This window comes from Pyrgilauda ruficollis, unplaced genomic scaffold, assembly GCF_017590135.1.
Source record: "Pyrgilauda ruficollis isolate IOZ18807 unplaced genomic scaffold, ASM1759013v1 scaffold47, whole genome shotgun sequence".
Classification (NCBI taxonomy): Eukaryota; Metazoa; Chordata; class Aves; order Passeriformes; family Passeridae; genus Pyrgilauda; species Pyrgilauda ruficollis.
The window spans coordinates 5,295,033-5,321,589 of NW_024526266.1; the positions used below are offsets into that span (position 1 = coordinate 5,295,033).

The window sequence follows — 26,557 nt, forward strand, 5'->3', positions numbered from 1 at the left end:
ACCAGCATTGCAGTTTGGGCTCATGTTCAGCAGAGGCTCCAAAGCCTCTATAAGGTGAACTCCTAACAGAACTCCAGAGTCCTTGCATGTTTGATGAACTCCTCGTGTGCTCTTGTGTGAAACTTTGCGTATGACTTCTTCCACCTTCCTCCGTTCCCCAGAATTTCTGTCCCTGTAATAGCAATACTGTGTCCTCCTTCTTCCCTCCCATGCCAGATTTTTTGAAGGCCTCATTTTCCCCCTCAGACACTTCCTCTGCAGAGATTTTGTGCTATTCCATACTGCTCTCCATGCCAAGATTCTGTTGGCTTTCATTCTCAGCTCCCACCAGTAGCTTTTGTTTTAGCTCATAGCTCTTGGCTTTTCCAGAGTCATCATTTTAAAGAGGGTATAGGGATGAGCTGAGGTGACCCAGATGTTGTTGCATGTTGGGTGTACTTGTTGGAATTGTGGCCACATGATGCAAACCCTTGCAGTGAGACAACAAGAAAATATTTGTGACTGCAGTCTAGGGTTGTATTTCCCTGATTAAAGCAGATGTTGCCCTCTCCCTACCTGCTGCTCCTGCCCCCAGCCTTCTTTTTGGAGATTTAAGTAAAATATCTCTCATGTTGAGGACTTGTGAGATCTGTTTTTACCTGGATTCACGTGTCTGGATAGTGAATAAGATACCTACCTGGTTTGGTTTGTTGTTTCTTAAAAGGTTTTGAAGTCTTGTAAATGGCATTCAACTGTCATTATAGTTATTTTAATTATCAATATTTAAAAAATATTATTGGAAGGCAGTGTGTTCATCTAAGTCAGATTGCTGGTAATTACAACTGGTTCTGGAAGCCACATGCTGAATGAAATTTGAGTCTTCAACCATTTTGGGCCATACCGTAAAAAGTCAAATAAAAAATTGCGTGCTTCAATTAACACTTGTCATTCTTTTTGCTTTGTGTCTTAAGTAACAAGCCAAACCCCAACCAGATCAATGTAAATAATGTCAAACCAGGAGTGGTCAATGGTACTGGAGTCCAGGCACAGAACGCGGGAGCAGGACGGGCCTGTGAGAGCTGTTACAGTAAGTGCCAGAAGGGCAGCTGAGATGGAAATGTTGAAGTAAAAGCTGTCTTGTGCTGGGGTGGGGGGCAGATCTGGGTATAGCAGCATTAAAAAGTTTGGGATTTTTTGAGGTTGTTTTTGTTTAGTGTTTTGTTTTGTTTTTTAAGTACTAGTGTTACATTTGTAAATAAAATTTTGAAGTACTAAAGGGGCAGTTAGTAAATGTTCTACATAATTGCATGTAACTACTGAGTGAATATTTAAATCACTAACGTGTGATTTTGACAATTTTTTTCATCATTTTTAGTAAATTTCAAAGTATGTGACACCACTGTGTTTTATCTGCTCCCTGATATTAATATACTGAGTTCTAATGATTGTGCTCCTTTATGGGGAGCCTGCAGAGATATTGGAATGATGTTGTATGAGAAGCCAAGTCACAGACTCTCTACATTTTTCATTTGTGAAATTAATACATGGGAAGTTCCTGGAGGCAATCTTTGCTGTTTCCCATGTTCTGCAGAAATTCTCTTGCAAAAAGAAAACCTTCTCGTCCATTGGCAGGAAGTCTTCCCATCTTAATAATTGTTTCTTTCTGTTAGCATTTTAAAAGGGATATAGATTAATTAATGTAGTCAATTCTGCTGAAATCACAAGTATGTTTAACAGTGGTGATGACAGTGAAGCCATCATCAGTTTTGAAGATCTGTTTGAGCTTTGCTCTGTGTGTGGGGGGATGTTTTCTTTTGTGCTGCTTCTAAAGAGAATAAGATCTGAAAAGTGATCCTGTGTAAGGATATATATAATTTCCACCTTTGTTATCTCTAGCCACCCAGTCTTACCAGTGGTATTCTTGGGGTCCCCCTAACATGCAGTGTCGCCTCTGTGCATCCTGTTGGACCTACTGGAAGAAATACGGTGGCTTGAAAATGCCAACACGGTTAGATGGGGAGAGGCCTGGACCAAACCGCAATAATTTGGTGGGTATCCACCAGGCAGACTGCTGCCTCTGCCTGGCAAGCTGGGTGTCATGCTACCTAACTGCCTGCTCATTGTTCTTAAATATTTAACCACCAAAAGAATGCCTGCAGCTCTCATTGTTGTCCTTGGGTTTGGTATTTTGTGTCAAGCAGAAGTTGGCGCATTAACCTCGCTAGAAGTAATTTGTTGCCAAGTACTGCCCTGAGGAAAAGAAACCCCATCATTTGTTTAGCAAACCAGCCTTCAAATGCATGAAATGACTTAGTGGAGATGGGAGAAACTGAAATGTCAGCCAGTGTTTCTGGTATTTGGTTTCCATGATTTTTGCTGTAGGGGGAACAGCACTGGTTTTTTCTCTCCAAAAGAATTAATTATTTCCTGAAACCTATTTACTCTCCCAAGGCATTTTCAAAACAAGTTATACCCCAAATGGCTAGTGACTTTTTAGAGATTCTTTATCTTGTTTTTCTACCTAATCCTATTTTTTTAATAATCCTCCTTTTTTTTTGGATAGGTTTGAGTAAGCATTGTATGAGCTGTTTCTGTTTCATTTTTCCTCTCTTATTCGAAAACCAAAATTCTCAGATTTTTTTCTGAATTTGATGACAATTTAATCGGAAGGATTAGACATTAAGTTGATTGGAAAAGGTAACTGTATCACATGGATAGAAGGATAGCACACACTGAACTTTTATCTCAGGATAATTTCTTTCCTCTCTCCTATTCTTTGCTATCATTCCCTTCCCATTTTTTTTGTTTAACCTTTATTCTATCCAGGCTTCTCTTTGCCCTCTGAAGCCTCCTAATTGCTGAGATAACTGCCTTATACCTCTTCTTTGTTAATTAAAAGTATGTAAATAGTCAGAGAAGGAAAAGCCTTCTCCCCAAACTGAAATTTCTTCCTGTTTTCCAGCTATGGGTGGGTCTGAGATAAGGTACTACTTGCATTATTTCATAGGTTGACTTAGTTGCTTTTCATAAAGAAAATTACTACTTTGGTTCTCAGTAGCTGATAAATGTCTTCCAGTAGTATTCTTTATTATATGCAATGAATATGAAATCTATCTGTGAGTACATTTGCCCAGTTAAGCGTAACAGTTAATAGACATTCTTGCAGCTTTGAGCCAAAACCATTCCTGCATGCCATACATTTGCTTTGGAAAATGAGTTTTTGTAATGCAACTCTTCCTGATTTTCCCCTCCTTCTGACAAATGCTTTGTTATAAGGAGTTTGCATTGTACCTGCAGAGCAACCCTGAGCACCCAAAACTGGATAGTCTTTCTGTTGAGCCTATAAGCTCTAAATCATGTGATAGCACAGGTAACTTCTTCATGTCTGGCTTTTGGATCCCTTAAAGCTTGTGACAGCATAGAAATAAATGCTTCCGTGCAAAGTGAAAAGGTTTACCTTCATTTTATCCTTTGAAATATTAGGGGTAAGACTTGGGAAATGGGGAATAGCTGGGCTAAAAATATTTTCATCTGTAATACCATTTCTGTTATTGTGTTTGAGAATCAGTAGTGAAAGTGATTTTACATAACACTTGCTCTTCTTTACAACTGTACCTTCTAGTAATTACTTTTTTCAGAATCCGTTTTTGTTTTCCTTTCCCTTCAGAGTCCTCATGGTGTGCCAGTACGAAACAGTGGGAGTCCCAAGTTTGCTATGAAGACACGACAAGCTTTCTATCTCCATACAACAAAACTGACCAGAATTGCCAGACGTTTATGTCGAGATATCTTGCGCCCTTGGCACGCTGCAAGACACCCCTATCTGCCTATCAACAGTGCAGCAATCAAAGCAGAATGTGAGTGAGCTGCAGCTGGGACCTCCTTGCCAAAGAGTCCTTTGAGACTCCTGTCCTGGAAAGTTTTGAGCTGCAGCTTGCCGAGATGCTCTCTTGCACATAGCTAGTGCTTTCACAAAACCTAGCTGTACTTGCAGAGCCTTCTAACTGATGTTAGGCTGGGCAAAATAACTTTGAAAGTTCAGGAGTTGTTTGTTTTGAAACATTTGTATTTACTATTACACAGAGCATTCTCTGTGTTTGTGTCCTGTTGCCAAGATCTGCTTGCCACCTGTAAAATTCCTTTTAACGGCAAAGCTCTTTCAGGACACTGGAGTATTTCACTTGGTTTTGCTATAATAGCTAAATGTCTTCACTCTCTAATTATTTTTCTGTGTTTTACAGGCACAGCACGTTTACCTGAGGCATCAGAAAACCCATTGCTATTAAAGCAAGTGGTTCGAAAGCCTTTAGAAGCAGTACTCCGGTATTTAGGTATTAAACAAACCAAACCATCACGTGCAAAACCCCCCAAACACAGGAAACACCCTCCTGGCTACTCTGCTGACCATTTGGGTTTTCCACTTGGGTCTAGATTTAGATGCTCATTCTGGATTAAAAACAAGCAAACAAGAAACAAGGCACAAAAAGCCCTACCCCACAAACAAAAGAAAACATCAAACCCGTCTTGTTAACTTGTCCTTTTTACTTTTCTTACTTTATCTGACTGACCCAGTGTTTCTGCAATCCACTCTGGGGTCATAAAGCTGTATCAGAAACTTGTTCAAGTGAAGGGAGAGATGTGTTTGCTGTGGCTTCTGATGTATATGGAGACAAGTTACCATCTGCTAGTAGAGGCACTAACATCATGTTTTGGGAACATTTGATTATTCACTTCTTCTGGTTTTGGGCTGTCTAGAGGTAGTTCGTGCAATTGGATCCTCCAAGAAGCCTCTTGGGTTTAGGACAGCACTGTGTCCCACAGCTTCTGAATTGATTGATGGCTGTTCTGTGCTGAATCTAGACAAGGGGATCATACTTCTGTTTTTCACTTTCCTCTTGGGTTTTGGTGGTTTTTTTATTAATGTTTTTAATTGCAATTTTCTTGAGGACTTTTGCCTCATGAGCTGATCTGTGGGGCAGGACTGCATAGCTCCATCCAGAACTTTGGTGTAAGTTTGAGCTGCTGGAAGCATCCAGAGTGATGCTGTGTAACATGCCAGTGCTGACTCCAGACAAATGCCAAATTCTTCTCCCCAGTGCTCCCTGTTGCCCTGCAGACATCCCTCAGGTTGTTCTGGCAGCCAAACGCGAGTCTCTCCTCTTTGAAGGCTTCCAGCTTAGCAAGGAAGTTGATTGCCTTTTCATTTAGATAAGCAGCACTGGAGTTGATTTTAGGTTTCTTTGAACGTTTTTGTTGATGACATATTGTAAGGCTGAGGGTGTATTAAATATTTACTGCTCACCCTTGGGTGTTGTACTTCTGCTGTGTACTAATGGGATACATGGATTGAGAAATCTTTGGAAACATACAGTGCAACAAAAGAGAGCAAATAATGGGAGAAATATACTGTTGGATAAAATCCTTATTTTAATAATTGTACAGAAATTAGCAGTAGATTTTGAGTTTTCCTTGCACTGTGTCAAGGTCTCTTGGATTACTGAGCTGAGAGAAAAGAGTGATGGAAATGGAGGAAGGACTGGTAAGGAGGTTTTTTTGGTGGTGTTAGTGGAATTGAATTTATATGTTATCTTGCTGTTGGGCCTGCGAGGGAAGACTCAGTTAAAGTTTCCATTTGCTGTTTCTTGTAACTTTCTCAAAGTCTCTTCAACTGAAGAGTGTGGGCTTGATGTCTGCCTTGGCCCAAAGCTTGAGTTCAGATGTTGTGTTCTTTATAGTGGATCTTTGAGTCTTCACTTTTTTTGCCATTGGACTTTTTTATAAACATTTCTGGCAAACTGGCAGAGTTGTAATTTCCCCAGAGTTTAGGAGTGTTGCATGACCAACATGGCCAAAGCTGGGTTTTAGTATACAGCACCCCAAAAATCACCCCAAATTATTGGAGAGCAGTGTTACAGAAATAGATACAAAATGCTTTTGCTATCAAATCTTATTTTAGGATAATATTATGATAATGATTTTAACGTCTTTAGTAGTGGTGAATTCCTAAATATATGGAAATGCTTTATATCAGTAGCAATCTCCCACAGCTGAGATAGTTTCTATATAAGAGGAAGTGTACTTGGTCACCTGGGAAGTTTGCAGGTTGTTTTCAGATTTATAATTCCAGTATCTTTGCTAATTAAAAAATTCTACTGTGCTGTTTTCCACCAGAGTCTCATCCATGTCCTCCAAAACCAGATCCTGCAAAGAGCTTGTCCAGTTCTCTCAACAATCTGACTCCTGCTAAGTTTACACCTGTCATTAATAATGGGTCCCCAACTATCCTGGGAAAAAGAAGCTATGAACAACACAATGGAATGGATGGTAAATATTTTTCCACAAAATGTATTTTGTGTCTATAGGCTTTTTCTTCTGTCCTTTCAGTATACAAGGAGATTATCTAAACTCGTAGTCCTTTATATAAGTTCCGAGTTTCTTATTCTTGAGGGAGGTTATTTTTAACTTTTGTAAAAGCCACCTCTCCCATTTCTCCTTTTGGGTGAGGCACATGGTGTGTACTGCCTAGGAGGTGCATGCACACAAAGTCACTGTGCTAGTGGAACTCTGCCTGGCTTGGCCAACCTTGCAAATGGGATAGCAAGGGAGAAACTTCCCTTCAGTTTGTAAATTAGTACTGTGAAGAATATCCTAATAGACTTTTTGAGTGATGTTTCCCTTGTTGGCCCTGTTCCTGACCACCTCTGTGCTTGGGCTTCAGCTCCTCAAGAAGAGGAGGCAAGGGAAAGGTGTTTGAAGTGGGAGATAGAAGCAGGATGTTCCTGGCGTGGACTCCAGGTCTCTTTTCTGAAGAATTGCTCTTGAGAGTGTCAGGGAAGAGAAAGTGCAGTCTCTGTCAGATGAGGAGAAAAGGGTCTCTCTGAGAACACAGAGGGTAGCTCTCCTTAACAAGGGAAAGGAACAGTTGGTGTAGTGAGTCTTTCTCATTTTTATCTTTAATTTTAACTTTTTAAGTAGCTTATCTGAGATATAATTATAAACATTTGATGATATGTGATTGTGTTTTAACATTAAGAACTTTTAAAACTGCTGCTATTCAGGTTGCTGATGTGATGTTTTTCTCTTTTCTGTTCACTTGTGCTCTATCAGGCAACATGAAGAAGCGCCTGTTGATGCCTAGCAGGGGTAAGACCTTGAAGCTGCGCTCAGCTTATGCTAGGAGAGTGATTTTTAGTTTCATCTGCTGGCTTGTCTGTGCTTTGTGCCTAATGAGTCTGTCTGCACCTTCTGTGTTGATGTCTAAGTGTTCCTTGGGTAACTACTTCCACCCATGGTTTTGCTGCTCACCTTTCAGGCTTTTTACATGCAGGCAACAAGTTGTACAGCTGTACTGAAGACATGAATCCTCTGTTGAGAACTGATTCCTAATTCCCCAAGTTGACAGAACAGTCTTCCAGCAGTTCCGTGAAACTGCAGGAAGCTGTGATGGTTGGTTTGAAAATAGGAGTTGTTTCACTGTTTGACTTCTAAGAAAGCAAATTTTCATGTCTTGACCTACTTTGAATTCGCTTGGACCAAAAGAAATAGAAGACAGTATTTACATCAAGTCCCAAGTTCAACCCTGTGTATTTTCCACTGAGTGGACAGTCTCACTGGTGAGAGACTGCACATTCTCTCCAGGCAGTAGAAAATTATTTTCAAAACTTCCACTGGTTAAAAATTAATCTGTTCTGAGTACTGAAGAGATGTCAGAATCTTTCATTAGTGATCATGCAGGAAACTTATTGATGTCACTTCACCAAATGTAGTAGAACAGACCAATTTTGAATATTTAGGAGACAGACAACCACAAAATGTCACTGTGAACAGTCAAACACAAAAGCTTACATGTTGCCATGAACTGGCCAGCACTGCATGCCCTGATGATAATCTTTGTGTTTCATGGCTGAGACAGTGGATGGCTGTTACCCGTATTTACATGCATGCAAATATGAATGCATGTGGAGAATACAGCAGTAAGGACAGGGGTTGTTCTACTGTTTTGCTCTCCTTGGGAATTTATTCCTTGATACCCTGTTGCTGAGTTTGTATGTGCTTTGTAGCTTGTCTTTTGGGAAGAGTAACAAAACCCTGCTGCACTGGTCAGTTTGGCTTCCTCAGAAGCTTCGTACAGTACAGTAATGAGGGATGTAGATGCAGAGTAGCTCACTGAATTTCCACAGCTCCTGGTGACTACCTGCTTATGGGCAGACCTGCTGCTCCCTGCTGAATGTCCTCCTCAGCAGATGACACACTTGGGAAGCTCAGAGATGTTGTGGCCCAGAGGAGGGAAGTAGAAGAACAAACAGATCCTTCCCTCTGGAAGGCTCTCTCTGCAGAGAGCACTGGACCTGATAACCCAACATGATTTTCTGGAAATGGAGGATCTCTGTTTTAGTGTTCCATTCAGTTATAACTGTTGCTGGAGCCATCTGCAAGATGATTTTGGAAAAGTACCTGTTCCTCAGAGTTTGTGTTTCTCTGAAGCAGGTGTGTGTAGCTGTGCAGGGTCTGGATCTTCCCGAGCACCTGCTGTTCTACCTGTTTGGTCTGTTCTCAGCCAGCCACTGAAATAGTTGCTGGAGTACTTGTTCCTGTAACTGCTAGGCAGCAGAATCCAGTTCACTCCCAGAATCTGTTTACCTGCTGGGGTAGTGAGTGTTAACTGGATATTCTTGTGAGCAGTTCAGCTTAAACCTGTTGGTTGAGATTTATTTGTGAATGGAAAATGTTTGCTACGCTGCAGTTTTGCATCTGTAATGTTTCCTGAGCCTGGGTTGCTGGAAGCTTTGCCAAGGACCGAGAGGGAAGGGAACCACCTGCAAGGAAAGAACATTTAAAGAACTTGGATCCAGATCTGCTGGGCACAGGGAAGCAGATGGTGGAAGTTTGGTGGATCTCTTTCTGTCCTGGTGCCAGTCAGTGTGTTGGTGCCTCTTAGCACAGGTTTCCAGATGCCTTTTGTGTGAGCTGGTAAACCTTGCTGGTTATGGGCATGGATACAACTGGTTTCTTATGCCATGAAAGGACTGGGATTGTGGCACTGGAGCTTCTCCTTGGTTTTGGATGGAGTCATCCAGGCTTAGTAGTCTGGGGGGCTGCTGGCAGGAAGGGCAGCAGCTGGAACTGCTGTGAAGAAGAGATGAATGACAGTGGCCAGAATTTAGGAGCCAGTGAGTGAGTATAAAAGGATTGAAATAAACCCACCTATCCAGAAAAACTGATTTTTGGATTATAGTTGACCTAAAATAATAGAAAAATATTAATGAGAGTAAGCCTGAATTGTTATAACTGGTCAGATTCTGCATTTACATAGATACTGTGGGAAGTTGGAGGTGTTCCTTTATTTTTTTCTTGTTTCCCATCTCCTCTTGACATGCTGACTAGTTTAGGTCACTGTAGGAGAGTTTACTGCAAAAAAAGAGATGGTGTTAGCATATCTGCACAGAGAGGCTGAAAATATTTTTTCTGCACAACTTAAGGTTCAGGAAGACACTTTGTCCACCTGTGTTTAAATAATTTCCAAAGAGATGTTAACCTAATGCAAAATTGTATCTGTTATCCAGGAGTTTTCTGCTTCCTGATGATGTGCTGTGTCGGTGGCACCTGGAAGACATTTTAGGGTTTGGACAGGTCACTGTGCCTAAGTCTTACAGGGGAACAGTGGACACTGTTATGGTGGGCTTTAGCTGAAGTCTCTTTGCTGGTGATAAAAGCCTTGTGGTGCTGGGCCATCACCTCCAAACACAGGGGAGAAGCCTGAACACTGGAAATGATGGCATGTGATGGTTTCGTAAGGCTTTCTTCAAGGCCAGGTTGTAAAGCAGAGTATAATCAAGAGGTTTATTTGCAGGAAAGAGCCAGGTAGCAGCTTGTGTCTGTATAGTGTAAAGCATTAAGGTACATCTTTATACATGACAACTGCTGAAATTCAAGGAGTAATTCATATTTTTCCTTTGGAATTCTGTCTATTTTGTTTTCCTCCTCTTTAAATCATGTTGGAGGCATCATTAGGCTACAGTACACTTCCCAGCTCTCTTCAACATTAACTTAGCATGGATAAATTGCTGCAGAATCCTATTTTTGGAACATGAAAAGTACATGGAGTCTCATAAGCTGTCAAGTAGAGTGAGATGCTAAAAAATCTGTAGTTTATTGCTTTTCCATTGGTGTTCTGGAGCTCAACTGACAATCTTTGCCATGAAACTTCCTCTGGGGAGAGAAAGAGAGGATGTTTTGTGTGCAGGAACCTGTTTACTTGATTCCTTACAGCCATGCAGTGTGGGATCTGTGTGGTACTTGGCTATGCAAATCCCTGCTGGGGGAGGGCAGAGACCATTGTTAGATTTTTATTTTTCTCCCCTCTCTTTTACACTATGCTGGCTTTCATCTAATCAAAATTGTTTTTCAGGGTCATCACATGCACTCCTAAAATTGGCAGAAAGAGGGAGAACATGAATGAGTAGCTGCAATAAAGGGAAGGCTTTTCCCAGCAACAAACTTGCATTGATAACATGGTGGTGGATCGAATGCTGAAAATTGGAGAGGGTTTATAGAAGAGACATGAAAACAGGGAAGGGACTGGAAAACACTCTGTATAATGGAAAATGCTTCTATCCAAGTGGAAGTTGTAGATGCTTGTCTCTGCTGACAGGAACAGCAGAAGTATAATAGGGGGCTTTCAGTCTAGCTGGGAGTGGAATAACAAGCTGCAGTAGCCAGAAGGTACAGTTGGGGACTTTGGCTGGAAACGAGCTGCAGATTTTTGAGTGAGGTTAATTAACTGTTGGAATACCTTGCTTCTGCTGCTGGGGATTTCTAAACCCAAATGGAATGTCAATATAATTTAACATGTTATGGTTCATTGTTTCTCACGTCCTTTTTGGGAAAAGTGAATGAACCAAAAGTGGAAGCGTTCATCAGCCTGGCATGGCCTTAGTTCAGTTATCAAGAGATGAGGATGGCAGTGGAAGAACTGTTCTTAACAAAAGCAGCTTTCAAGGTGGAAAGATAGGGAAGTTCTTTAACATCAGCTATGTAGGGGACCAAAACTATCTCAATATTTTATATTTACATGCACACACACATACATATATATATATATATAGTTTTTCTGGCTGACTTAGACTTGCAGAAAATGTGGACTTACTTGTATGCATAAGTTGCATTAAAGTTCTGCCTTTATCATCAGTGACCCCAGCTGTCTAAAAACTGAGGGATAACCAGCCAATGAAAATGTGCCCATCCAGGAATTACTGTAAACAGCAGGGAGTGTTGGTCCTTTAGTAAATGGTGGCGTGCTGGGGAAAAGGCCTGGCTTTAGCTGTTGGAATCCAGACCCCAGTAATGCTGACTAGTGACAAGAGAGCAAATGTTCAGTGCCAGCTGCAGCACAGCTGGGAACAAGGTCAAGTTGCTTGAACTGCTTTTTGGAGACCCCAAGAACCGTGTGCCTGTGCAACTTTATTGCTTTAAGGTTATTCTTCTAAAGTAATTATTATTTTTGAGGATTTCATATGGGATTTTGTATTCAGATGCTAAGTGAAACAATTTTCACTTGCTTTCAGTTTAGCCTTGATACTCTTATTAGGTTCTTTTGGTGTTGTGAAGAAAGATCTGAAAATAAAATCAGCAGATGGGCATCATGTTCTGTGGATCAGCTAGTGAAAACTATTTCGTTTAGAGTGATGGCATGGAATAAGATGCAAATGTTGATTGAGAGGAGAGTGCATATCCCAAGGCAATGGTAGAGAGCAGGTGTAATTAATGTGAGAGGAAATTAATGTATAACAGAGCAAGGGCAGAATTGCAAGTGCCCTGGATAGTACAAAGCCTGAATTTGTAATTGAGTGGAATATGTGACACATATCATTCATATATATATCTCTCTAACACATACACACACACATATATGTAGGTATGTGTATGATGATAATACTCCTGATGCTAAGAACAGTGAATAATTCAGTACTTTCTAGTTTAGATAGCTTGGATCAGCAAATCCTAAAGCAGAGAGGTACATAGTTTTGTCTCCTCTTTTTTTAACCACCTGGTGTGTTACAGCCAGGCAGAATCCACCATGATGCTCTTTTTGGCATATTGTGGACAGTATTGATTGACTCAACCCCGAGACAGAAAGCAGCTCTCCCTTCTCAATGTGCTTATCTAAGGAGAGCTGCTGGCCCTCTGCAGTTGGATGTCACTGTTCAGAAAATATTAGCAGGGTTCTTGAGGTGCTTGTAGCAGGAGGTACAGCCTTGCATGAACAGACACATCATCTGGGAGGGGCTGTGGTTACAGCAAGTGAGTGTGACCTGCTGGACCAAGCATTTTAGGAAGTGCTGTTGAAATCCAGTGATGTTAATGGGCAGGGCTTGGTGGAAGGAGCTGGGTACAGACCAGCACTTACCCATCCAAAATTAAAGCTGCTCTTTGCAAAATCTCTCATTTGGAGTTACTGTGTGTTTAATGTTGTCTTGGTTTTATCTGTCCAACAGAGAACTGTGATCACTTCTATGTTTCATTACAGCCAAACCAGTCTGTGTATCTCTATTTGTTGCATGGGGCTGAGCTACTGTATTCTGAACTACTTGAATCTTTACCTTTTTTAACCTTAAATCTTTTCTTTCCTTTTCCTTTGCCAATCTTGGTAGGAACTTACTTAGGTAAGTAAATTGCAATTTTAACATTGTTTTTATGTACAACAGAATTTTAAGAAAATATTAAGTCTAGGTGGTGTTTGGCTCAATTTATGCTCTGTTCTGCTTGTTGGGCTTGCATTTCTGGAAGTTTGTAGCCTCTGATTGTTAGAAGGTGGACACAAACAGTGGTAAAACACTCCAGGTAGTTATAAGAGAGGCAGGGGTGCTAAAGTGTTCTTGCAAGCTGGCAAAAAAGTGTGTTTGTGTATATGTCAACACACTGAGACTCAAGTGAAACAATAACTTGGAAGTGAAATCCTTGTTCATCAAGCCTTGTTCATGCATGAATTTATTTTTTTTTCCTAGCTTACTCACAAATGTGGTACTGTTGATGTTTTTGTTACTGCTGGGAAGGATGGAGTCCCAGGAGGAGGATTACTTTTGGCACAGGAAAATGCACATGAAGGGTATATGGATTTTAGAAAGCAATAGTGAAGTCACTGGTTGTGAAACTCTCTGCGTTTGTTGTGATTGAAGATGTGCTTCTGAGTCTTAGTGCATTTACATGTTCTGTATGATACTTCTGGATAAACAAATGCCATCTGATGAAGCAATTTTTGTGTGTGGTGGCAGAAGATCGTAGTTAGTAACTTCTAGTAAACACAAGTTTACCAACTCCAAGTTGTGTCCAATTGGAAGCTGGGCTTCTCTTGCTCCTTGGCACGAGGGTCAGTTCTGTACAGGCTTGTGTCAGGCTGTGAAATGGGCTGTAAATGCACAGCAGCAGGGTGTATGTTCAGGTGTGGAAAAGCACTGGGTGGTTTCTGACCAAGCAGAAAGTTCTCCATGCTTCAGCAGCTTCTTGAAGCTTACTGTAGTAACTTCATGGGAATATCCCTGTGCTTCAGCCTGCACTGGGCTCACTGCTGAGGGTTTAGGCTCTCCTGCTTCTCCACGTGGCAGCTGTGTGTTGTGTGGTGTTGGCAAAACAGCAGGCAGAATGTGAGCAGTGGGAATAGTTTTGGAACTGTGCCACTGAGGTGCTGAGTCTCAGGGGATGGGACTGGAGCAGCAAAGAGCATGTCTAGAGTCAGGCATCCAGTGGGACCAGATGTGCTGGTCTGCTTTCCACTGGGAAATTAGATTCTCCCTTTCTCTGTGTTTGTGGGTGCCAGCTATTCCCTACTCCCACAGCGTGCTCTTGGGGCAGTGCTGTAGTTGTTGCTGGAAGTTTGGGCATTCTCTCATTCAATTTTTTATATTTTTTTTTAAACAGATCCAAAAGCATGAGATTCAAATGACATGAGATTGTTAGAAAAGGTTGCTTGACTGAGAGGTGGTTTCCCCACCCTTGAAAGATAACACAAAGCTGCAAAGTAGCAGCAGTAACAGACTTGTTTTGCTGTTTGATTGCAGTCCTTCCCCACCTGTATTTCTTTGGGAGAAAGTATTCACCTGCAGCTTTGGTACTTCGGGAATGAAGGGATCATTAGGGCATAGTAACCTGCTGGACTGGTTTTCATCCAAAATCTCTGATTGTGCTTAGCTTGAGGAGCAGTTCTGAGGTGCTTGGCACTGAGCTGTGGGGAGCAGACGTCCCCTGAGGGTGCCAGGTAATCTCTGCAGTGATCAGCTGTTCCATTTCAGTAAGGTGTGGAATCGGCTGTGGCAAAGGACATTTATGATTCTCTGCGGCTATAGCTTCAATTAACTTTGTCTTCATTTTATCCTCTGAGGCTTCCTCTTTATTTCAGTGTATAGAGGAGGAATTGGATGGCAAGAGATTTTCTACAGCTTTGGGTTCTTTTCAATACTATGGAAAAAATCCCTAACATTTAGTCTGGAGTTTTCAGAGTATATTTCAATTTCTTTGGCTGCAAAAGAGTGGAAGACCTGCTTAGATTTGTCACTGTATACCTTTACACTTGTGGTTTTAGAAGTTTGGTCAATCCTGAAAACACTTCCTTTTGTTGTTTGTGTATTTTTCTGTCATTTGGAGGAGGCCAGTGTTGATGCTGATGTGGAGCTGTGCAAATTCAAGCAGTTGGACCTTAGATATCATATGGAATAATCACATTTTCTACCCTGTGTCTTCTCTAGATATTCCTCCTTAAAATATAGTCAGACTTTTTTTTTTTTTTTTTTTCTGGAGAGGAACTGCCAGAACTGTTGTATTTTGCTCCTGATTTAAATTCTTATGCTCTCTTATTTTTAACCGGCTTGTGGATGCATGGAGAGACATCTCTCAAATCTTCATCTGTGAAAGTGGAGCAGGCACATGGGGCAGGTGTGAGTCTGACATGGTGAGTTCTCTGCCTGTGCCACCACTCACCCACAGACACAGGATTGGTTTAGTTTTTAGAGGTGCCTGTCTTACAGGCTTCCTCTCTCACACAGAAGCCACCAAAAACTTTTGGGGGAAAATCCATTGTTTCCAGTCCAGATGCATCCTGTTGACTTGCCAGCAGTTCCACAGTGGGGTACAGATGTGCTGTCTCTGTGCCTCTCTTTGGTGGTGTTTGTGCATAGAGGTTGCTCACTTAATAGCAGTGCTTTGGCTGCATATGCTCTTCTGTGATATTTTTTTTAATTGCAAACTGAATAAGGTCATTTTAGTGCCTGTTTTCATTCTTTCAGACTCCAGTTATTGAAGTGTGACTAAAGTGAAAATTCATGGATTAATTCACCAATATTAATATGCTAATTGATACCTTTTTGCTGTGAAAGCAAGGGTATAAATTGCATTGAAGCTGTAGCTTTGTTTTGTGTCCTGTTTTATTGCAGCAAAAAGTTGTCATGGGCAGCTTTATCCTAGAAATGGCAGTTTGGGAGGGAGTTGTGTTCCTATCGTTGGTACTGCTTCTGTGCTGCGTGAGGGCTCTGAAGCTTTGGGGCTCAGAGCATGCAGAAGTTCTGCTCAGTCTTTGTTCAGCTGGCATCCCATGGAATGTTCTGGTTTAATTCTGGTGCTTGGAAATAGCACTGTTTACTGTCTGTTGTACATCCAGCAATAGTCATGGCAGCAGCAGCCACATATCAGGACAGTCTTTTCTGGCATCAAGGATGTTCTTACTACAAGAAAAGAACTGATCTGGAGTGTGGTTAAAAGAAAATATGTGGCTTCAATCCAGGGACTAGCATCAGTTGATTTACATCTCAGAGTTTCTGTGAATGGAGAAAACATAATCTTTCAGTTATGGAAGGGGGAAGAAAGTAACAAGTGCTGGAGCTTAGCTCTGAAGATGACAGATTCTGGCTGCATCCTGCTGGCTGTGCTGTTTCCCAGCATCCATGGAGCCCTTTGTCCATCCATCCATCCATCCCAAACAGCTGCTCACAGCTGTGTTTTGGATACTGTGGTTGCTCCCATGTAAAAACAAATTATTATCTGGTGCCTGCACTGCCTTTGTCAACATCCAAGGGTTGTTACAGGCCTTCTTATTGGTTGCCTGGTACATCTGTCCTACAGGCTTGGTGGAGATATTTTTTGGCAGCTATTTCTTCATCTCTGTGGATACTTAGGCACAGAAATGCAGCAAGAACTGAAACCATGTGTCTTCCCATTTGAACATCTACACAGGATGGAAAATACACTTGATCTAACTGATGATTCTAGTGTGGTATATCGTGATATACTCTGCTCTGAAAATGTCCCCTGCTTTGCCCTCCTCACTCCTGACACTACTGTTCCCTGTGTTTCCTGTCATACTCAATGCAAGAACAGTGTGTTTCGTTTTACCAACAAAAACTTCCAGGAACCTGCTGGAATACAGACCATGAGCTGTGAAAGTTCATTCTTGCTGTTTTCTTTAAAAAGTTTTTAATCCCAGCTAACTCACTAGCAATGGGAAGGTTCAAAGATCCCATGGATGTGAAAGCAGAATTCATACTGAGACCTTTTGCAGTCAGCAGTGGTGTTTGCTGATGCCTGTCCTGTAGTACCTGTTGGATTTGCTGCACTGACATTTTGGTTCTCAGAGAGAAGGGGCTGAGGAAGGTGGTTTGGTGCAGATGCTAATGAAGTGGTGTTTTCTGGGAACATGTATCTTGTAAAACCAAGCAGAGCTAGCAAGCAGCCTTATTGGGTCTCCCAGGCCAGTCTGTGCTGCCTTACAGCAGCACACCTTTCCCTCAGATCCCAGGAGCTCTGAGTCCTGCAGGCTCCTGTGTGTGCACAGTGTGGTTGAGGGCAGTGTGAGAGGGTTCCTGATAGCACAGCAAAGCACCTGGTCCCAGCGAGCCGTGGTGCCTGGGGCTGTGTGTGCCTGGGAGAGGGCTCTGTGAGAGCTCAGTGGCTGTGCTCTGTGCCTCAGGAGGTGTTTACTTGTGGCAGGTTCAGCAGGTACACTGTTTGCTAACAGCTTGTAGCTGACGTCTGAGCTGAGGAGTTCCCAGGAGACCCAAGGAGGATAAGGAAGATTCTGTTTGTTGCTGCCTTGACAGTGAATAATGCCTTCCCCTTTCTCCTTCTTGACGTCAGTACATTCCTCAGACTAAAGGAGAACGTCAGATTTTTCCCCAGATGCACAGCAAGCCTGGGATCTGAAAGAGGAGGTGTGCTTCTAGTGCTAGTGGTGAAGCAAGGCTCGAGTAAATGGAGAAGAGACTGGGCGAGTGGAACGTGTTTGTGACTCGGGGCCTCTGCTCTTCAAACCACGTTGCCAAAGAGGCTTTTCTCAGTCGCCTTTCCAGGAGGGCAGAAGTCAGTTCAGTAGGCAGCTCTAGGCTGAGCAAAACAACACAGTTGTAATCATAGCTGCGTGTGTTTTGATTTTGTACTTTTTTCTGTCTTGGAAAAGCAATGGTCTTACCAGCTCTATTCTCTTTCCTGTTTGTTAGGTCTGCCTAACCACGGACAAACCAGACAAATGGTAAGAGAATGTTCATTTAACCAAAACAGGGAAAAGAAGAATTATTAACCCACGCTAGATAGAACACCCCATTAAACTGTAGTGCTTCACTTCCACCTTTGCTGTTTGCAGCTGGTCATAATTCCCAATTCACTGAAAAAGAAAAAAAAAAACTATTTTGGGGCATCTGAATCATCTTAGTGGTTAAATACAATTTAAACCTCAAATCTATCTATCTTTATATCTATAAATGAGATCCTGTTTTGAACAGAGCGTTTTGTTTCTGCTCATGCAGAAACTGAGTGGCTGCTTACAGCAAAGTTCTGGGATGTGTTTCTAGGTGGAATGTGTTTCCCTGAAGGAGAAAGGTTTAAATGATGGAAGGGTTTGTTTGGAAAACAGTTTCTTTTAAAATTTTTTTAGCAAGTTGTTGTGCAAGTTACCTGCTGAGAATGCTTGTATTTTACGTTCTTTTTTTTCTTTCTTTTTTTTTTTTTTTTTGAGTAAAAAATACTTGTAGCCTTTCATCTATTGTGCTGAGTTTAATCAAAGGACAGAAGCAAATAGCCAGTCTGATTGATGTGTCTCTGGCAGAATGCTTTCTCACTAAATTGTGAAGGGGCCGGTGCAAAGGCTGTGCATCCCTTTTCCGCCTTGCACGTGACTTATGGGAAACAACTTCAAGCATACATTTTTTTCTCCCCCAAAAATGATCTTCTGATGTTGATCAAGTGGAGCTTGCCTTGTTAGCTGAAGTGCCACAATGCATTAGTGTCAGCAGGGTCCCTGTGACACAGGCCAGCCAGCAGCAGGTGTGACTGATGGTCACTGCACAGTGATCACAGGCTTTATTGAACCTGACCGTGCCTGGGGAAGTGAGCAGTGGCCTGAGGGGAGGCCAGAACTTGGGTTTGCTGGGCTGCTTGGAATGACAGAGCATTCCTTTGGTTCGTTCCTCCATCTGAATGGTAAATTGTATTCCTCCATCAATTCAGCTTCGTTCCATGTCACTGAGAAGACTGGCTACTTGTTTGTGTCTGCTGAATAAACCAACTGAGAGCAGAGGGAGAAATCTCTGATGACCTAATACTTTTTAGGTGTTTTAGGGTAAAACTCCTAGAACTGCTTTGATTTCTGGTTGCCTAATCACGTGTGAATGAAAAATTAAAGATCCTCATTTCAGGATGTATCATTTGAAATAAATTTCACCAAGTAGGTAGAGAAAAGGCAACCTGGAAGCACAGGGGTGCCCTTTCTAGGTATTTCCAATAACTTTTTCTGGAGTTGTTCTCCTGTTTATCTTGCATATATGGAAAAAATAACTCCAACCTTCATGAATGGATTTTCTTGAAGAAACCTGGAGGGGGTAAAAATAAAGTCATCAGAAAAGCTTTTATTTGAAACCTTTTGCTTAACAAATGTCAAATCTAAAAGCAATTGTTGAAGTATTTCGGTGGTCTGCTGTGGTACTGAAGCTGTCTTGTGTAACATGGAGCTGGGCAACTAAGAAATTAAATTATTTCACTTGTATGCAACAGTCTTAAAGAGCTTAGGGTTTTAAAAGGTGGGAGTTTGTTTAGCTCTAAAGCCCTGATGTTCTACAGGAAGCAGATCTTGCTAGAGCACTTGATTAAGGCTGGTCAAAAAATAAGTCATTATCATTTTCCGTTTTCTGCTCAGATTCAAAATGAGATAGACACAGGGGTTTGTTGGGTTTTTCCCTTGGTTTTTAGACTGAATTCTTCCTTTTTTAAGTCAAGGTGTTAAAATTCAGTTAGTTATTCCAATGACCTGACACTAAAGGATTTGAAGTCCCCATGTCCCCACCATTCCTGTTGAGGTGGGTCTCCCAGGGCAGACATCTCTCACACAAACACTCAGTTTCCCATTCTATGGACAGAAGGGGAAGCCTTGGTGCATCTGGGGAGATGGCCTGTGAAATACCACAGTTGACTTTATACCAAGGTGTTTTCTGACCAGCTTTAATTCATGCATATCAAATTTTCTGGGCCTTCATTTTGCATCTTTCCCAGCTGCTCAGTGTTACTGATTTCAGTTGGATTTCTCAATGTCCTGATCAGCAGGAAGAGGGGCAGCAGCACTGGACTTCAGTGATCAAGGACAGCTGCATTTGAGAAGCTTAACACTTTGCTCCCTTTCATCTGCACCTCTCTTAATAACAGCTCATGTTTTTCCAGCTGAGTGTAAGGGGCTTAGTGTGAGTCTGGAAAATGATGCCTGTGTTGATTCGCAAAGCAAACGTGTTGTTACAGGAAATATGTGGTGTTCAGTACTAAAAGGGTTTTATCATGAAAGCTGCTAAGCTTTGTAGTACTACATTTGTTTTCAACAACATATTTAATTCTATACTATACTCATTAAATATTGACCTTGCTAGAACAAAAGGGGTACTGGTAAGTTTGGTATTCCAGAATAACTGTAAATTCTGATTTTTGTATTCGATTTGCTCTGTATCTAGATTTCCTTCCCTGAAATCAATAGAGTTGCTCCAGATTTATGGTAGTAGCTGAAATCTAAGTCTGATGCTCAGTCTTTTGAACTTGATGTCATCTTTCAGACACAAGCCACAAATTATTAGCAATGCCTTCCATTTATTATTTGTCCTGTCGCTGAAGTATTGCTGTCCTATTGCATTTTGAAGGCGCCTGACTTGTACTGCTTGTGAACAATTGCTTATGTGTGAATTCTGTGTTCAGTCCTGGGCCAGAGGGGGAGGTATTTACCTTAAACTCTCAGCAAGCCATACAAAAACTTTAATTCTCTTTTCCTTTGAGTGCTTAGCACATGTTGCTGCAGGTTTGTTGCAGGCCATAACTGTGCTGTTTTATGTATCACGTTAGGGACCAAGCCGAAACTTGCTGCTCAATGGGAAATCATACCCAACAAAAGTCCGATTAATTCGTGGTGGATCCATGCCTCCAGTGAAAAGGAGGAGGATGAACTGGATTGATGCACCAGATGATGTTTTTTACATGGCCACTGAAGAAACCAGGTAGGAAACGTAGTGTTTCAGAGGATTTAAGGGGATGTGTGTTGTTTTGTGGGTGCTGCAGCTGGCATTGTGTTTAGAGGGGGGTCTTGTCAGCAGGTCTGATGCTACAAACTGAATGCAGAGACCACAGCCAGTGCTGAGGTGGGTAAAGGGTGAGAAATAATCATACACTTACATTCCAGAGAAAGCAGATTCTTATTCTTCTCCCAGAGCAGTTGCTGTAGGAGATGGATGCAAAGGGAAGGAAGACTGAGGTGACTGGTTCAGACCCATTGCTGTCCTCGCAGGTCCCATCTCAGGTTAGGGCCCTTCTGGCTCACAGGTGACACTGAGGAGCAGAGCCTCCTACACACAGAGCTCTGCATGTCCTCTTGCATGCTGACCTCTCACATTACCCCTCAAGACATTTCCACGTGTGTTTGGGTTCTGAAACCTGCAAGTGACAGAGGGGTTCCATGGGCTGAGCTGACTCATTTTTCAGTGGTTTGCATTTACCACCAGTAGCAGTGAGATTTAGCCCTACAGTGTCAATCTTCCTCCTCTGGTGGTACTGCTTCTGCTAGTCCTAATCCTTCTTGTTGATCTGTCCACAGGATAAAAATAGTAGAAGAAACTTTCCTTGTGTGAGTTTCACTTCAAACTGTTTACAGACTGCTGACAGAGTGGTAGAAGCTATGTGACCCGATCCCTAAGGCAAAGTTCCCAGTACTGGTATTCCTAGCATGGGAGTCTTGTTCCTGGGTGTGATGAGAAGGTAGAGAAATTGGCTTGTGTGGTTTCCTCCCAAGAACTTGATGCCTCCCTTCTGGGTAACCTTGAGGAAGGTCAGAACAAAGCTGCAGCCCTGCTTTCCAGCCCTCTCTGACAGCAGAGGTGCTGTCTGGCTTCTGTCTGGGTCTGAAGCCTGGAGTTATCAACACTTGCACTATCAGTGAGTGCCCCAACAGCAGAGAACCACTTACCTTTCTCTCCACTTGCAGTGATGGACCTGATGGACTGGATGTCTGAACCCTTCGAGTGACTGAGGAGGTTGAGAGTTTTAGTGCTTTGTCTCTTTTGGCACTTCTAAATTTGGCACTGCTCTGAGTCTTCATTTGTTCAGCACAAAGGTCATAGTTGAGAGTCCTGGCATCTCCAAACTTCTCCTTAACCTGCAAAGCATTTCATGTGTCAAGGAACTATTGTGTGGGCCTAATATGAAAGATGGGCTTTGTAGAATAGGTGATACTAGTAACATTCAAGTTACTAACCACTGATCTATTGGATGATCAGTTTTCAGTGCAGGAAACGCCTTGCTGGAACTCAGAAGACACATGAAATTAATTTCCTGGTCAGACTTATTCCTATGGACACCTTTAATGCCACTGTGCATTTTACACCAGCTCATATCTTTGCCATGTCCTTCCCTTCTCCTTTCTGTGCCTGCAAGATGCTGTGAAAGAAAGCAGTTATATACGGAATTCCTTATATAATTGAAAATAAAGTGAGAGAAGGATTTAATTTTCAGGGGAAGCAATTTTCTTACTACTGCTGTCACTCTGATAAAGAGGTACTGGGATCCTGTTGCAGCTCTCAGATTCAGGTGCCATTGTGGACTCAGGGTATACAGCCCTTAGATACAGGGTATGCTCTCCTTAGATGCTCTAGGCTTGTTTCATAATCCTGCATCTAGGGAGCTCTTCTTGACAACTTTGCCGTCCAAGGCACGTGAAATACACCAGGTGCGTGGTGGCAGCATGTCAGTACAAGGTCCTGCCCTTTGACCTGGGCAGAACTGTAACAATATTCATCCAGTGTGGTGTTGCTTGTGACAACAATTTATTGTAGATAGAGAATCCTCTGCTCATACAGAACCACTGGCAGAGGCAGGAAGGATCAGTCCCACAGCAACCAGCACAACTCTAATGAAAATCGTGGTTCTGTGATAGACATCAGCTCAGTAAGATCTTATCACTTCCATTTAAAAAGAGAGAGAGAGAAAGAAGAGGAAAAAAAAAAAACACCCAGGCTTCTTTGTCTGACAGCCATGCTGCTTAGCTGAGTGATGAGTGGTGAAAGGAGATTTTTGGCAGGCTGTGAAGAGCAGGGAAGCCTGAGCGATGGAGCATTGTCAGTGGCACGGGTTTTCTGTCGGGCATTTCACCTCTAACTTTTCCCTGAACCATCTGCTGCATTCCAGTGTCAGGAATGTAAGACTTGTTTGTGAGCTCTGAAACAATTTGAGCTTTGTGTTGGCTCCGTAGCAATCAATCTAGCTGCAATATCTGCATATCGTCCTCCAGCTGAGGGTCAGGCTGTGTTTGCAGTCACAGCAAGTAGGTTTCCCTGAAGTTTTACACGCTCCCCCTCTCCCCTTTTTTTGTGTAGCTCTGTTGAGAACACAACAGAAGTGCTGGAAAACTGTATGGCTCTGAAGGAGCAGTTTGAAAAGTTGGTCAAATGAAAGGAATAAGTTTTTGAATTGAAGGCTCCCAGTAAGGAGCTTGGCATTTATAACTCATGCAAGCGGAGGCAGCGGGTGACCTGATCAGAATCTAGAATGCTGGAGGACGTGTTTCTGATGGCAGCATGGCTGATGGAGCACACACGGGTGTTGCAAGGAGCTCTGCTGGCTGAAAGTGGATCAACTGCAGTCAAACATCTTGGAAAAGTCATTATATCAAGATTTTATTTTTTCTCTCCCCCACCACCACTTTGACAGCTTGTTTTCACCTCTCCTCACTCTGTGGCCTTTTAGTTTTAGGAGGTGCTGTAGAAATGAGGACACTGGGCAAACAAAAAATGTGTCTGTGTAAGTGCAGCAGTTTGTCCTGCTCAGTGGGCAAAAAAAAAAAAAAAAACAAGGGAAGAGATGAGCAAACCTGACAAGAAGTGATTCAAAATCTTCAGCTGAAGTTGATGGTTTGTCAGTTCTGGTGGTGGTAAGGGTAAGTTTTTGAGGAAGGGGGAGGTATTTTGACCACTTTCTTCAGCAGCCATCACATCTTAAAGGCAGAAATCATAGCACAGTGATAGGCATCAGCTCAGTGAGAAGGTCTCTCTTCCACTGACAAATAAACCAAATCAACCACAACCAACAAAAGGGGGTTTTGGCCCCAGTAGTGTTCCCTAAATGAAACTGGGGGATAGGTGGCTGAAATGTGGGCTGTAGAGCCCTTCCTCTCTTGTCTCTCATGGTCAGCCAAAACCTTGTTCTGTCAGGAGCCTGTGAAGGAAGGCAGGGCTGCCTTATCAGACCCTTCTTGTTGCCCCAGTTCCTGAGCTGAAGACTCATAGTGAGTACTGGTGAACTACTCTTGGGAATATTCATTACTTTCTAATCTCTATGTACCTTTGACCACCACAACATCCTCTGTATAAAAGAATTCCTTATTTTAATTACACAGTACATTTTTCATTGTTGCTGCATTTTTGGGCTTGGATGGGGTTTTTTAATGATACTTCCTTTATCTCTGAGCCTGGTATTAACAAAAAGAAACAAGCAATCATTCAATATTTGTCTCTGTCTAACTTACTGTGGTAATTTTAAAATTGTGGTGTGTCTTTCTCCATATGGAAAACAGCTTCCTGCATCTGATAGGACTTGTTGCCAGTCTTGTACATATAGGGAAATCCTTAACCAAGTACAAGATGTGAATATTGCCCATCTCTGGGTTGGGCACACGCAGTGTGGGAGAAGCAAGAAGGGGAAACACCCTGTCGGTGTTGCCTTGGCTTTGTAAGATTCCCCAGAGCTACCTGCAGCACATGATCAAAATAAATTCAGAATAAATCAGTGGTGTGGAAACCGGCTGTCCTGACTATTTCAATGCTCTATTCACAGCAAGAGACCCTGGTCCTACAAGGCTGGACCAGAATGCCTTCTGCCTGCAGGGGAAGGATTCTGGAGCAGAGAATGCAGTTTCCTCTTCACTGGGGGGTTATAAATCAGAGAATCTGAGTTTCCCATTGCAGAAGGAGCCACTGTCAGCCGCCCCAGCCTGCGTGTGCGGGCCCCATCTCCCTTGGAGAAGCGGAGCAGCCCACGGTGCCTCTGTAATCCGTGCCTTTCTTCCTTGCTGTCTGCAGGAAAATCCGCAAGCTGCTTTCCTCCTCGGAAGCCAAGCGAGCCGCCAGACGCCCTTACAAGCCGATTATCCTGCGGCCCATGCAGGCAGTGCAGCTCCGCCAGCCCGTGAATGATGAGCCCATCATCATCGAGGATTAACGCCCGGCTCGGATCCGCCAATCTCTCCTGCAGTATCTACTTGAGTTTCCATGGCTACAGCATTGAGCTAACTGTTGAAGAGAGGGAACTTTTGAGGAACTGTTTTGCATCTTTTAAACCCTTAAAAGGAACTCAGCCCTGCTCTGAGCCTCTGACCACAGACTGCTCTCTCTCTCTCCCCCTCTCTCTCTCTCCCCTTCTCTCACACTCTCTCCTTCTATCTTTCTTCCTTATTTTTTCCTTTTTTTCTTTTTTTTTCTCTTTTTTTTTTTTTTTTATTTTTAGTAGCCTCCTTTCCCTTTTGCTTCTACCCCTTTTGTAGAAGGGGGAGGGAAAGTAAGTTTAACTTATTAAGAGAATGTGGACTAGTACTTTTTAGCTTTGTTTCCTCTTCTGATGTATGAAGAGCTAGAACCCTTCATTTTGTGACTGAGCTCTCGTTGCAAAGCCATTTTTATGAGGCTGTGTTGTAAGATTTTTCTTTTCTTTTCTCTTCTTTTTTAATTTTGTGGACGGTGCCATTTTTTTATTTCATTTATATTATTTCTTTTGTAGATAAATTTCCAATCTTTAACTGATATTTGAAAATAGGAGCTGAAAGCCAGCCCCAGGTTCAGCCAGTTTTCTTTGGTCCTGTCCCTTCTGTTTTTTGGATCATTTTGCACAGCCAGTTGTGCTCATGCACAAGACAGACCAACTCAGGCTGAGAAAGGAGTGAGCTAAGAACTGAAGAACCTTGCAGAACATTACACTAATATTGTGTGCAGTGGAGCCAGGCTACCAGAATTAGGTGTCCTTACTCTAGTTGCTCTCTGGGAGGTGTGGCCCGTGGCATTTCTCCCAGTAACCAGCATTTGCGTGCTGCCTTCTCTGTGACATCTGGGATCCTACGTGCTGTCAGCAGTAGGCCCAGCAAGTGTAATGAATTGCTTTGCTCTGGCTCCAAGAGTCAAGTACACCAATGCCCAGGGACATTTTGCTTAGAACTCTGAACCTGTTTGTGCATCAGTGCTTTTGGACACGTTTTCCCAGGATGAGACCTGGTTTCTCTTTAATTGCGTTACTGTACGTTTCCCATTTTGAAGGGACTTTAAATTACAGCTGGGTTTTCATTTGAACACATTGTGTCTGAATTTAAGTGGTTTTTTCCCCCCTTGACATTTCTTGTGTTTGAGGTTTCTTGCATCTCTTCAACTTCTTATGTATTTGCAAGTCTGTATAATTTCTTTTTCATGTCTTCTCACGGCAGTGCATTTGCTGGATGCCCTGCTCGGTTTTGAAAGGATGTAAACTATCATTTGCAACTTGTGCTGATCTGTACATGTACCTGCCTCAAGCAGACACAGCATGTAATAACCCCCGAGTCATTCCATATGTGTCAGCAGTGAGATGAGCCAAAGTTGTATTTGGGTTATCACAGTCCAGCCGTGATTCTGTGCAACTCTGTTAACCCACCGGGTTAGACGGAAAGGAATCCCCACAAAATGAAAACAATTCAGTTAACTTTACTTAATAAACCTGGAAAGTGAGATTTTGTGAAACATCTGCTTTTTGTCTCTTCTGAAACAGCCGCCCTCGCTTGGGTTCCTCGTGCCTGGGGCACACCGCCCTGCACCTTCCGTCCCTTCCCTGGGCCGTGTTCTGCTCTCCAGGGTCCCTGTGCCAGCAGTACATGGCAAGAGTCCAAGTCACTCATAGTTTGATTCCTCTCCTGTACAGTTTAAACATTTCCTTACACTTCAGAGGCGTCTCCCTCCCTCCTCCTCCTCAAACCGGCAGCAGATGCGGGGCTGGGCCTCTGAATGAGCCCTTTGTCCACAGCAGCTCCCGGTGCTGCTGCTCTGGGCCTGCCTCTGGCGTGTGGCACAGG

The 26,557-nt window shown here is 42.6% G+C and overlaps 1 protein-coding gene across 4 annotated transcripts in view; it reads left to right on the forward strand.

The window, feature by feature from the left end:
* The window catches only part of MTA1 (metastasis associated 1), a 74,703-nt gene extending 48,475 nt beyond the window's left edge, over positions 1-26,228 (forward strand). The window contains exons 12-21 of one of the 4 annotated variants that reach the window (XM_041479036.1): positions 951-1,066; positions 1,876-2,027; positions 3,647-3,836; positions 4,221-4,310; positions 6,151-6,303; positions 7,087-7,122; positions 12,630-12,641; positions 17,457-17,488; positions 20,329-20,480; positions 24,549-26,228. In XM_041479036.1, the coding sequence (XP_041334970.1) occupies positions 951-1,066; positions 1,876-2,027; positions 3,647-3,836; positions 4,221-4,310; positions 6,151-6,303; positions 7,087-7,122; positions 12,630-12,641; positions 17,457-17,488; positions 20,329-20,480; positions 24,549-24,687 (1,072 nt within the window). In that variant the 3' untranslated portion in view covers positions 24,688-26,228. The remainder of the gene's footprint in view (positions 1-950; positions 1,067-1,875; positions 2,028-3,646; positions 3,837-4,220; positions 4,311-6,150; positions 6,304-7,086; positions 7,123-12,629; positions 12,642-17,456; positions 17,489-20,328; positions 20,481-24,548) is intronic. The other 3 variants (XM_041479038.1, XM_041479037.1, XM_041479039.1) reach the window with 3 other exon arrangements.
* Positions 26,229-26,557: the final 329 nt, after the last annotated feature.